The sequence below is a fragment of the Passer montanus genome, unplaced genomic scaffold (genome assembly GCF_014805655.1).
Source record: "Passer montanus isolate IOZ18808 unplaced genomic scaffold, ASM1480565v1 scaffold46, whole genome shotgun sequence".
Classification (NCBI taxonomy): Eukaryota; Metazoa; Chordata; class Aves; order Passeriformes; family Passeridae; genus Passer; species Passer montanus.
This window is the reverse complement of record NW_024369485.1, coordinates 5,964,381-5,977,943: the sequence shown is the minus strand read 5'-3', so window position 1 is coordinate 5,977,943 and position 13,563 is coordinate 5,964,381. Positions and strand designations below refer to the sequence as shown.

At 45.7% G+C, this 13,563-nt stretch overlaps 2 protein-coding genes across 3 annotated transcripts in view; one reads left to right on the top strand and one right to left on the bottom strand.

Annotated features, from left to right (window-relative positions):
* Positions 1-4: 4 nt before the first annotated feature.
* On the top strand, positions 5-4,138 carry SF3B6 (splicing factor 3b subunit 6). The gene is made up of 4 exons (XM_039721625.1): positions 5-293; positions 489-607; positions 2,317-2,455; positions 2,949-4,138. The coding sequence occupies exons 1-4, from the start codon at positions 264-266 to the stop codon at positions 3,036-3,038; spliced, it is 378 nt and encodes a 125-aa protein (XP_039577559.1). The 5' UTR covers positions 5-263; the 3' UTR covers positions 3,039-4,138.
* A 4,292-nt stretch (positions 4,139-8,430) lies between these two features.
* The window catches only part of FKBP1B (FKBP prolyl isomerase 1B), a 45,158-nt gene continuing 40,025 nt past the window's right edge, over positions 8,431-13,563 (bottom strand). For both annotated transcript variants that reach the window (XM_039721654.1, XM_039721655.1), the window contains exons 3-4: positions 11,681-11,793; positions 8,431-9,145 (exon numbers count right to left, since the gene is read on the bottom strand). In XM_039721654.1, coding sequence (XP_039577588.1) covers positions 9,017-9,145; positions 11,681-11,793 — 242 coding nt within the window. In that variant the 3' untranslated portion in view covers positions 8,431-9,016. The remainder of the gene's footprint in view (positions 9,146-11,680; positions 11,794-13,563) is intronic.

The window sequence follows — 13,563 nt, the reverse complement described above, 5'->3', positions numbered from 1 at the left end:
GCGGGCCCGGGATCGCGTCACGTCAGGAGGGCGGGCGGGGCTCCCGCGCTGCCGCTTCCCGCGCGGTGCCCGCCGGGACGGATCCGGTTCCGTGAGGGGAGGCGCGGTGCCCGCCGGGACAGATCCGGGTGTGCTGCCCGAGGCTCCCGGTCCGCGCCGCTGGCCCCGCTCCGGGCTCGGTCCCCGCCGCTGTCTCCGCCCCAGCCTCCTTCCCCGCCGGTGTTTCTCCCCCAGGCCGCGGCCCCCACTCACCGCCCGCCGTCATGGCGATGCAAGCAGCCAAACGAGCCAACGTGAGTGCTGCCCTGTCCCTGCCGGGCTGGGCTCTGAGGGAGCGCGGCCGGGGCGGGACTGGCTGGTGTTTAAGGCCCTTTCCAGCCGCAGCCATCCCGCGGCTCGGTGGTTCCGTGGTTTTGCCCCTCGGCTGCTGGGGTTAAGGTTTGGCTGCTGCCCTGGGCCTGACACACCGCCTGTTCTTCCCCCACCAGATCCGGCTCCCTCCGGAGGTCAACCGCATCCTGTACATCAGGAACCTGCCGTATAAAATCACGGCCGAGGAGATGTACGACATTTTTGGGAAGTACGGGCCCATCCGGCAGATCAGAGTGTGAGTATTTCCCGTTCCTTCGGACCGTGAAGGGTTTCACGGGCTCCAGTGGCTGCTGCGTTTCACAGCGGGGAAGGTTCAGGGCCCTGGAGCCCCGAGTGCCAGAGGGAGATGTGATGATGCTCTTAACACGTGAATCTGTTAGAAGATTGTTCTGCTGGGAGGTGCAGAGAATGAGCTTAAGTTTTAAATGAACCCTGGGAAGTTGATGAGAGACTTGTTTGCTTAAGTAAGTTTCAAATACAACTGAAGTTTTACCTTGTCTTGGGGCGAAAATAGGAAAGGCAGAAGCTGAGCACTAACAGTTTTCCTGTTTTATGATTATCTGCTAACCAGTGGGAGAACAGGGATGTTGCTGTTGCTGGATCTGTTCACTAGAAACACACACCAGCAGCAAGCCCTGCGTGGCAGAGCCAGGGTGTCCTGGGGCCATTCTAGGTCTGGGTAGTGGAGATGTGACTGTGCCTTTGGCTCTGAAATGTGTTCTGGAGGTTGTGCAAGTCTGCAGCAACTCTGATGTTCCTCTCCTGGTTAGTTCAAATGCTGAGGACCTGAGTTTGTGTTGGAAGGGACCTTGAAGACCATTTATTCCACCCCCTGCAGTGGGCAGGGAAACCTTCCATGTGCTCCAGGTGCTCTGAGCACCATCCAACCTGGCCTTGAACGCTCCTAGGGATGGAGCATCCACAGCTTCCCTGCGTGACTTGTTTGATTGATTGTTGTGTAGAGCAAAGTGGGTTCTGCAGAAAGCAAAGGACACCAAGGGGACACGTGCTGCTGGTGCCATGCTGGGATGGGACACCAGGCAGACCCTTCTTGAGCAAGGAGGGGCAGAGGATGTGCCTAGAGAAGTGGCTGAGTGTGAACACTGCCTGCCTAAACAGGTGGAATTCTTTGCTAATGAGCATCAAGGAGAGCCAATACTTAAGTTTTCTGAAAACATATGGGTTGGAACAGCATGATAGTGGGACACAGTTAGGATGTATGAGGGGCTCTCCATTGGGGTGATGCACCCAGCAGTTTGTGCAGAACTACTAATTGATGCAATTTCCCCCAGAAATCCCAACATCCTCAGTGCCAGGGTGTGTAAGCCCCTCTGTAAGGCTTTTGTGCTTTGTGCAGTGTTTATCCCATTGTCCTCCTCACCTTTGCACAGATCCCAGGGTGACAGCATCTGTCCATGGGCGTTCTCAGTTCACCTTAGGGAAGCTGTTCTGACTGTGAGGTCTCTGTCACTGTCTGTCAGTGGAGACCTCTGGGATGTCTGCAGCCCCTCTGTTCCATGCCCAGCCCTGTGTCCCATCCCTCAGGCAAAGGACATGGAGCTGGTGCTCCCGTGAGTGGTGGCTGTGCCTCAGCAGTGGGCTTGCACCACGGGGCTGTTCTGCCTCTTGAGTTCACTTTGTGGTATGCCAGGAGCCCTGCTGCATCCTAGGGACACAGCTGAGATTTAAATTATTTCCAGACACAACATGGCAGCCCTTCAACAGCCCAGTTGTTCTGGAAAGGTGCATCTCCCTTATGGAGCAAAGTACAGCACATTTTCCTGTTGTCTCTGGCTCTGAATGTTTGGTGTGGAAAGCAGGGATGTCGTTTAATACCTAGAAAAAACAACAAATTGGTTTTTAGTGACGTTGCATTAGTTGATCTAATCTCATTCACTGTGAAATAAATCAACTATTTCCTGTTCATTTTATTTGACCTTGCAGTGGGAATACCCCAGAGACCCGAGGAACAGCCTACGTGGTGTACGAGGACATCTTCGATGCCAAGAACGCCTGTGACCACCTGTCAGGCTTCAACGTGTGCAACAGATACCTCGTGGTTCTGTACTACAACGCCAACAGGGTACGGGCACCTGCTCGGGCACAGCTGGCACAGAGAAACAAGCCCAGCATCAGTTTGTAAAGACTGTTGCTTGGGTGTTTTTAAGAAATAGAATCCAAACTGGTAGAGGGACTGAACAGGATACGTGGTCAGAGTTTCATATTTACTTGGTGGTTTGTGTGCAAAAAAAAAGCACCTTTGGACAAAGGGTGGGAAAAACATATTTGTGGAAAGTGTACTCTGGAGAAGAGGGTGCAGAGGCCCCACAATTGCACAGCTGCAGCAGGAGGTGAGATCTTATTTTTGGGTAAAAACAAGTTCTCTGTGTCCTCCCTATCACCAGTGACATCCAGGGCCCTGTGACATTCTCCAAGGACAAGAATCCAACAATGCTCTGTGTGTGTGATGGTGATGGAGTTCACAGTGGTGCTTGTTGCACATAACTGGGAAATAACTTGTCATGAGATGAGAGATTTCTTTTGTCTTCTTACATCTTTTATTTTCCTAATTACAGGCATTCCAAAAGATGGACACAAAGAAGAAAGAAGAACAGCTTAAGCTTCTCAAGGAAAAATATGGAATTAACACAGACCCACCAAAATAAGCTGATCCTTTTTGGAAAACTCTTTTCAAGCCCTGACATCGAGTTCTTGGCCTAAACGTAGGAATTCTTAAAGTGTAATATTTTTCTCTTATGAATTTGATAAACTGCAATATGAATTTTTATATTAGGATATATATAGGATTAAATAAATGTAGAACAGAGGGAGCTCTGCTTTAAGATTAAATCTCCCAAGATGACATGGCCTCCCTGTGCTGAGGATGATCTGGTAAAGGCTGCAATGTCCTGTTTCTAGGAGGAGCTTTCAAAAGGGACTGAGCGGGTTCTGTATTTGACTGAAGAAAGCAAGCCCAAGCCCGTGTTTGTAACAAAGTTTCTTCCACAAGCTGTAGAAGACAACAACTTTTAAAAGGATCCAGCTGATAAGGGGAATCCAGTCCAAGTACCTTGTTCCTAGTGATGGTACCAGCTCTGATCAGCTGCAATGAAACAACCCAGCTCTCACACTACAAAAAAAAAAAAAAGTGTGTGGGGGCTTTGTTCTGTGTCCCGGGTTTGGACTGAGGATTTGCTATGGATTGAAGAACACGTGACCAAAATGAGACTGGATGAAGGTTTTCACTTTGATACCTACCTACAGTGTGATTGTTTTCTACTCGGCATGGTTGAACTGTAACACACTTTCTCTACATACATTTTTAGGTGTAGCATGTGGTAGAGAAAAAAAATTTACTTTTTTTTTGGCTCTTTTTTCAGTACTCATATTCTGTGTATAAAAATGAGTGTGATCCATGTTGTGCATAGCCAGTACCTTTTGGAAGTGGGAAAAAATAACCTCTGCCTGTGTTCTGAACCGGCTGGAAGTTGTGTGCATGTGGGTAGTATCCTGCCTTGGGAGGATTTATTTGTGTGGATGTGATGTTCCACTCCTGACCAGACAGCTTCCAGCCAGTGCAGAACCAGGGCAGATCACAATATACTTTGCCTGGGATTTGTAATCCAGTTTTGTTTTTCAGTGCATTGTGCTGTCATAAAGGAGTGCTTCCTTTTTCTGAAATTACTTTTTTGTTGGAATCTGTCACTTCAGGAACAATGCTGTGTCCATTTGGTCAAAAAATAAATGCATATTTTGCTTTTCTTCATCAAGGCTGTGCTGCTTCTGCCTGTAACCTGTGCTGTTAGATGGGAGTCATTCATCAGTGTTTGATGCAGGCAGGAGATGCAGCTGCTGTGTGTGACAGGAGGGTGCCCAGCTGTGGGAGCAATGCCCACATCTCACCTGGAGGAGATCCCTGGAGCTGCCCTGTGCTGGGCACCTCCTTTGGCAGCTGGAAGGGGCTCACAGCAATACTCACATTTACTAGCTGGAACCAATGAGAAACTAAAGACTCATAATTTTGCACTAAATGGTCCTATTCATTCCTCAAATAAACAATTACAAATTAATAAATCAGGTGCTACAAAGATAAGTTCAGTAATGGCTCATGAAGAGTGAGCTCCAAGCCAGCTCTGGGGAAAGCAGCCACGATGGCTGAGGTGTGATTTCAGCTTTGGGTGGGTGCTTGAAGTCCTGTCCTGTGCCTGACCCTGGAGCACACTGGAACAGATCTGCCCTGCCTCCCCTGCACAGGCACTGGGGATGTGAGCCAGAGCCATACTTAGTGCACAGTTCTCCCAGATCTGCATCTGTGCCTTGAAACTGGTGCTGTTTTTGCAGCAAGAAGCCTTGCAGGCTGCAGTAACCCCAGCTGAGGTCAGCAGCAGGCACTGGGAGGGCTGGAGCCCAGAAGCTGGGTTAGGGGAGCAGCCCCTCCATGGCCAGCCTGGCTTCCAGGTCCTGCCCGTCAGGTTAACACAAACCAAGAGCTGTCAGACAAGAACCAGGCTGCATTAAAAATCTTTAAATGAATTAAATCCTTCTGGGGGATTTGCTTTTATATGACCATCCACAGCTTTTCAATGGTTACAAACTGCTCTGCCCCCAAATATGTATCTTTTATATATATAAATATATATATTTATATGTGCCATGTATATACATACACTTCCATGCACCAAACACTTGGATAACTGAAATCCCTTACACCAACTGCTGGGCATTGAGAAGGCTCCTTGCTGAAAGGAGAACTGGAGGTGCTTGTTGCCATGCTGGATTTATGGTTCTGATAAATAATGAACACTGATAATAAATACCAGAGTGCCAATAATGGTGCTGCATGCTGCCAGCCTTGTTTTAAATCATATGCAAATACCACATTGCTTCTGTCAATAGCAGAGAGCTTGGTGCTTGCACTGCAGTGTCTGTTTTGATGAGGATTTGATGCTGTTTGAAAAACATATATAAAAAGCAATTCTTTAGGGTAATAAGATTAATAAAAATTCCTTCAATGAATCCTCAAGATCAGCAGCTTTTGATTTCTCTGAGAGCTCAGCTGCCGCCTTTCATTAAATATTCCATTTCATAGTTTTTCTTCCAGTGCCTGTTCAGGGCTTTCAATGTCCCTGCACATGTAAAATGAAATAATAATTTGTACCTGCAAGACAGAGGGAATGGAAATGGAATGCCCGGAGGACTGTTTTGATGAGATCTACTCAAGATTTTGTTTGAAATGTAATATCAAAGAACAGGGAAATGAGTTCAGCTCATGAATGGCAGAGGGCAGCAAATAAAGCAGATGTTACCAGGCTCGCACTCTGCATCTGTGCTGGTTTTGTGTGTGCTCACTTCCCATTTAATTTTTCAGGAAATAGGGCATGAAATTAAGACTTGAAGGTCATTTTTTTTTTCAATTAATCTGTTTAGAAATTAGTAACAAGAGCATATCTGATTACACAGGCAATGACAGTAAATTTTTTCCAATCTATTATATAGGGGTAATAATTATATGTACTGTGTTGATCGATGATACAATTAAATAAATTAACGCATTCGCAGTCGAATAAAGAACTGAAGATTACATTTCCTTGAAGACTTAATTTCCCTAAGTATCACAAAGCACAATTAGTTTTCCTTTCAGATTTTTCCTTTTTAATGAAATTGGCATGAAAAATGTAATAGTCCGTGTTTCCAACCAAGGTCTCCGCAGAGAGGAGGCGATGAGGGAGAGCTTCATCAGCCAGCTGTAATAAGGATTTTGCAGAGTGGGTAATGGCTGGTTTGTGCTGGGAGAGCAGAAGGGAAGGGCACAGTGGCAGCTCTGCAGATAGAGGTGACAAGATAAGTACAATCAGCTCTCAGAGCCCAGCAGGAACGTGCTGGGTTTGCTGGTGAGAAACCCGCAGGAGCAGAAGGGCAGAGCCATGCCCTGCCCATTGCCTCAGATGCAGCAGAAGCTCCCAAGCATGGCCCAGAGGGGATGGGGGGAGCATGGGGCCATTCCAGGGTCACTCACACAATCCTTGGCATTGCCATTCGCTGTTGGGACATTCAGAAAGGGGCCCAAAACAGGTGCTGGTCTCTGGTGAGACCCCACCTGCAGCTCTGGGGTCCCAGCACAGGGAGGATGTGGATCTGTTGCAGCAAGTCCAGAGGAGGGACACCAGGATGATCAGAGGGATGGAACACTTCTTCCATGAGGAAAGGCTGGGAGAATTGGGATTGTTCAGCCTGGGAAAAAGAAGCTTTGGGGTGACCTAACTGTGGCCTTCCAGTACCTGGAGAAACGTGACAAGAAAGATGCAGAGACTATTTACAAGGACATGGAGTGACAGGACAAGGGGGAATGGCTTCAAACTAGCAGAAGGCAGGGTTAGATCATAGATTAGGAAAAACATTCTTTATTGTGAAGGGTGGTGAGACACTGGCAAAGATTCCCCATAGAGGCTGTGGATGTTCCATCCCTGGGTGTGTTCAAGGCAAGGCTGGATGGGGCTTTGAATGACCTGGTTTAATGGAAGGACCTTAAATTATCTTTAAGGTCCCTTTCAACCCAAACCATTCTGTGATTTATCACACTTTGGGTTTTTTGGTTTTTTTAATAAGCAATTAACTTAAACTGGGCCATTGACAGGAACAGCTTAGACCAATGTGCTGAATCAAACTGTGTTTGACAGGCACAACACAGCCACACCACCCTTAACCAAGACTTTGGGAAGTGCAATCTGTGACCCAGTGGTGAAAGGAAGGCCAGCAACAGAGGCCAGGGCACTGGCAAAGGAGAGCAGAACCTTTTCAAATTATTTGGGAAAGCTGGTGGACATCAGATCCTGACAGATACAATTACCAATTTTTAACAGGAAATTAGCATGTCCTAAGAACTACTAGTGGAGATGTAACTCAGCTGCTGCAGTGACCTGAGATTCCCACCAAAAAAGGGGTTTTGAAAATCCCTTCATTTCTTTATGGAAAGCAGAGAAAAAAATTTATTCCACTCAGCTGTATAAAAATCTGTAAGATATGGATTTATGGGTTTATTAATTAACAAGCTGAAATAAATGCAGCTCTGTGGGTAAAATGAACACCTGGAGGGAGAAGACCACGAGCCATTGTCCCCAGCCAGATCACCAGTCTTGCTTCTCCATGCTCATTCCCTCTCCCAACTCCAGAAGTGTCACCTGGGGTCATCTCTGTAGCTTTGCTGTCTGACTGCTCATGCTGGGAGTGTTCTCCTTACACAGATACAGAAACAGCACAACTCTTTGAAATATGACCATTAAAACATCTGTTAGTAGAAAATCATGCAAATAGTTTATACTCAAGTTAAATAAAAGTAACATCACGACCCTGGTTTTCTACAGAAAAGAGGAAAAATGAGCCTAATGGAAATAAATCAGACAAGGCAAAATAACAGCACAGACCTTGCTGATGAGGTCCTGCTCCCAAATTCAGGTAACAGCCAACATATCTTCCTGCCTCCAGAGGAGAAACCAGCATTTCATGAATTCATTTAAGCAGCAAATGTAATAAATATTGCTGAGTCTCAAGTGCCAGAGGCCCAGTGCACAGTCAGTTTTCAGGCTTTGTAAACAGCAGCAGCTGCTACAGCCTAAAAACCCCAGACTGTTCAGTGGCCACAGCTCAGATTTCTTTTGAAAGGTGGATACACATAATGCTGCTCTTTTCTAGCCTTGCTCAGCCCCAGTAGAAAATATTACACTAGTTTTGCTGTTGTAAAGGCACAGAATTAGACCAGCATTGCATGTCTTTTACAAGCAGCACTTTCCATCTCTTCGGCAGCCAAATTTTGGCCAGAGTTGAGGGGCCATAACGGCAGGGAAAATGGAGAGTCAGGAAGATTATCCCAGCACCCTTACTTGCATGTCCCTGGTACCTCTGGTCCCACAGAGATCTTCCACTGGGCCATCTCTAATAGAAGCAGTGCATGGAGCTACATGTATTGCATATAAGAGAAATAATTAACAAAAAATGGGTTGATGATTGAAGAACTTCTTGTACAGTAAAGAGCATCCTGGTAGCCAAAAGAGAAAAACAGGATGAGAAATGGTAAAGTATCAAGATTTTATTGTTTTATATATATATACTTATAATTCTTAAATGTGACAGTATTTTTTTAAAACAGCAGCAAGCAGAACGTACAAGTTGAGAAAAGTGGCAGCGCAGGTAACTCTGTTTGGCTAATGCCCGTTCATGTACAAGGCGTACATTGGATTTTTTTCTTTTGAGCACCTTTTGTGGTTATTTTTTCTTGGTTTAAGTGTACAGTAAGGCAGTGGTTTTTTCAATAAGGAATATATATATATATATATATTTATATTTATATATATTTTCAGTCATCACCGTGAATTCTTCGTACATGCAAATTCAATAAAATGTACAACTCGGAAATGTTACACCGGGAGACATTTTTCCTCAGAGCAAAGCTTCTAATAAAAGGCAAATACAGACACCACAAAGTTATAAAAGAGAAGGAAGGCATAGGAAACCAAGAGTCAGGCGCTACTGACAGGACAGCTTGAGCAGGGAAGGTTGGGATTCCAGTGAAGATTCCTCCCACCGCTGGCAAGGCAGGAAGGAACGGATGGTTATTAACAGATGTCTCCAGCCAACTCCTCGGTAAGGTTCACTCTAACCTGAGAAGCTCCACATCAAAGAGGAGCGTGGCATTGGGAGGTATGACCCCAGGGTGGCCTGTGGCTCCATAGGCCATCTCAGGTGTGCAGGTCAACTTTGCTCTCTGTCCTAAGCTCATCTGCGTTTTGGACGTTGGAGAAAGGAAAAGAGAACACACAAAGAAAACAGGATTAGGAGGAAAACAAAAAAAAATCATTACCTGGCAGATTTACAGAATCAAGGAGTGTTGGGATCACCAGATTAATAGAATTGTTTAGTTTGGAAAAGACTTTTTAAGACTTCTATTGAGTCTGGGGCTTGGAAGAAGATCTTTGAGGTCCCTTCCAACTCAAGCCACTCTATGATTCTGAATCCAAGTGGTTTCACTTCAAGCTGAAGCTGCCACAAGCAGCTCAGACATGGGCATGGGCCTCCTCAATGATCTGCCCTCTCACAGCAGTTATTTAAACTGCCAGAACCAGCCTGGAAGTGACACAAAGTTTTTTTAACACAATGCTTGGTCCATCCTGCCTATACTGGGGCAGGCTGCAGGAGGTCTGAGCTCTTCCTGCAGAGCACAGGGTACAAGGAGCACCATCAGCAGGCACAGGGAAAAGGCCCTCAGAGCCATTCACGAGAGATCAGTGTCCAACACAGCCAGGTTCAGCACTTATTTCCCTAAACTCAGCCCAAGTCCCAGGGCAAACATCTCACTTATGCTACTTATCCAGGTAGAGAGCCCTTGCCTCTGGATGGGCAGGAATTCTAATTTCCCTCACTCCAAGCTGGCTCTGAAGGGAACTGAGATCTGGAGTTATCTTTTGAGTATTTTGGAACATTTTCAAACTGCTGTTCATGCACCAGACACTGGTGATGGAATATTCACTGGCCAAGAAACATCCCCTGGTCTGAAGCAGTGATTTTAACTCAGACCTCTCTTCCAAGGTTGGGCACATCACTGGACTACAGATTATGTGATACCTCCTGGTTGAGAATATTTTCATGTTCTATAAAATATACAAAGCTAGAGAGTCAATTACTTTGGGGAGAAGAAAAATGTGGATGTGAACTTCCCCACATTCAAGGAGTACTCAGGGCATGGGGCTGAGGATGTCCAAGCTGATGGCTCCCCTGGTCCCCACAGAGATTTTGTATGGGGCTGGCTGTGCAGTGCTTGGATGTGTCCCTGCAAAGCTGGCAGCTGGTAGGTCATGCCTGGGGTTTTAGGGATGAGGCAAACTTGAACTTTGAGAAGCTGAGCAGAGAAATGCAGACCCTGCTGACATCTGAATCATTACACCAAGGTTCGTGAAATCTGCGTGCTGAACACAGGGAACTGCCTTGTTCCAAGAGACTCTGTCCAGCACACTCCCCAAATCCCTGAAACCCTGGGCTGGAAGGAGACAGCCAGGAGCTCGACTTGTGTCAGAGATCCACTAGGAGGAGCAGGAGGGCAGCATGTGGCCACACGGGTTTCTGGCATGGCTCTGGGCCACTTATTTTCTAAGGGACAAGAGCTGGGGAGTGAGAGCAGTCAAGGAAGGGATGAATTGATTCACCCAGTGCTTGCTGATGCTGCTTTATCTGCACTGACTTCTGCTTCCTACAGCTCTGCAGTCCTGAGCTCTCTTAGGCCTTTCTGCAAAGCAAATAATAAACAGTCCAACTCAAATCCTTCAGAGGAAGATGGTATTTTTCACAGTCTAGGATTCCTCACATGGACTTCTCTGGCTGGAGAGAAGGGAATGTTTGCACTGCTTTCTCCATAGGGCTGGAAACCCTTGTCTCTTCCACCCCTTTCTGGAAAAGCATGGTTGCATCATTCCTCAGTGGATTGTTTCTCATTTTTCATTCTTCTCTTCTCTCTATTTAAGCATAAGAACTTGTTCCTGTTAAAGTTGTTCCTGTAAGAGTATTTGAACAGTTGCCTCCTACACTGAGCTCTTGGATCCTGAAATGGGAAGTCAGGAGAAATTTGCACCCTGATCTCATTCACTCGTGCTCTCGAGCAGCCTGATCACACTCCTCGTGTGTGGGGGCCCTCACAGCACTGCACAAAAAGCAAGACCTGGCAGTGAATTGTATTGTGGGGCTTTTACTGTGCTGGTACTCACACTGCAATTAATGGGGGCAGTTTTCTTTCTCTCAGCTTAGGGCTGGTCAGGGAATGTTTTGTAGCTGGGAGTCTGAAGTTGTAAAAATGTAACAGTGCAGTTTGGTACTTTATTCAGTCCGGGTCAGAATCTGTAGCTGGGTCATGGATGTCAGCAAAAAGGGCAGCCTGGGCTTCTATGGAGGAACTGAATAGAGGTCACTCCATAAAAAGCTGTCACCTCAGTGTTTTAGAGGCCACTGCTGTCTGTCTGTTTGCGGAGCTGCCCGTGGGAGAGGGACAGGGTTTATATGGCAGCTGGGGAGGGGACTTCACCTCTCCCCTCCCAAATCCATACCAGGGGGAAAGGCTCGTGAACAGGAGACAGCCCTGGGTGGATGGGTGGATGGATGGATGGATGGAAACTACAGGAAATACTGTGCTCAAATGCACCATGCTTTCACAAAAACACTCCATATCCTTCACTGTGATTTCCACTTGGTCTTGTCACCACTGCCCTGGACACTGAGCTCACACACTCTTCATCCAGCTCCAGGTTCAGCCAGAACAATTTATTAATACCTGTGTAACACCTTCTTCAAATCCTTTAATGACTTCTTGCCTGCCAATCTTGAACCTGAAAGGCTTGTTTCTGTCTCTGGAGGAATCAAACTTCTTTCCATTCTGTAGCATTCCTGCCAAAACAAGACACATGGTTTCAGTCTGAGATATATCTAAATTTAAGTGCTGGAGGAGAGGGAAAGAGTGAAAAATTAATGTCTTGGTCATATCAGCTGCTCATTGCAATTTTTATTTTAAAGCCTCATTCAAAAGGCAGAAGAGGCAACTGCAGTGGTACCATATTGTTACCTTTGCCCTCCTGCAATTTAGGCTCCAAAATGGAAACTATTTTTACTCTTCTCAATGCAACAGGTTATGACCCATATTGCACCAAACATTGCACAGACATACAGAAGAGCTGTTTGCACAGTGGAGCTCCCTGCCTAAGTGGATAAAAGCAGGCAAGGAACAAGTGGGAGGCAGCAGAAGAGAGAATCCCAAGACAGGTGCCTGATCCAGGGCTGCCCCTAATAAAGTGTGTTACACAAACAGAGCCGTCCCACACCACGTGTGCAAAACCTCTACACAACGTGACAACTGCATCTCTCTCCTCATACAGAGAGAACAGAAGAGACTCTACAGTCACAAATATGAAAGCAGCAAAGACATTTATATAAATGTTCTGCTACCCTTGTTCTTTGTGTTTTCATTCAGAGATGGTCACAGAAGATGTGACTCACTCCTCTGCACGGGCACTGTTTCCATCCATGGCTTTTGAGCACATGCCCAGATTCCTCAGCAAATGGACAAACCTTCACAGAGCCCTACATGATCAGCTATTCTCCTTGTCTTTTCAAATTGTGGCTGACTACAGTAGCTTTCAATTTAGAAGTACCTGGTACTTAAAATGCTTTACTCTGGATATTGCAATGTTGGGCTGATATTTATATGTTAGAATCAATCCTTTTTTGTAGTGCTGTAGAGCCAGTGTTGTGGGCATACCATGACTCTTCCATGCAAGGGGTTGCACAAAGAGCAGTTAATTTATCTGAAAAGACTCTGGTTGCAAAGATCATTAACAAGTCCAGCTTTGAAAGAAAATGCTGAGAAAAAGGGTCTTTAAGATCCAGTATCAAAGATACAGTCTTACTAGCTTCTTTCCATTACAGCAGTTATATTAACAGATCAGCTTGATGCACAAATTTTATTTTTCAGCGAAAACCATCAATTTGTGTCCAATAACAAAGAGGCATATTTTGCTTAGAAAGTCTGTACTAGGAATCAAAGGTAAATATGAAGAGATGTGCCAGAATGAAAAACTGAGACTAAAAAGGTAGGATTCATTTTGCCAACTTTTAGGCTTCTAGGACGTAGCCAGCTACTTCTGAGCTAATTACTCAGAGAAAACAGATAATCAAGTCAGAGAAAAATGCACTTTCAGGGAGCAATTCATCCAACCAAATCTAGGGATGTACATTAGGACATAATGAATCACATCCCAGCAGTGCCCATTTCTGTGCAATGAATAAAGGGCAGTCCAAACAACAGCTCAGACACAGATGTCTCCAAATTCATTAGTAGTTAAATCAGTGGCAATGGAGTTCTTGACTTGCAGTTATGAGCACACAGAGTTTGATTATTCCAGTGGGGTTCTCTGTCCAGATATTTTACATCAATATTAAAATCAAATGCCATATTAAGGCAAATTAGCCATTAGCCAAGTCCAACATTTGTCCAAGTTGGTCTTTCAGACATGTGCTATGCATGTGCTCAAGGCCTTGGAAAGAAAACTATGGAGCAACCTGCCCATCAGGAATGTTTCATAACCATTATCATTAGTGCCTGATATAATCCTTTAGTTTTTCAGAGTAAAATAGTGAAGTGTTGTTTGTGTGCTCTGATGC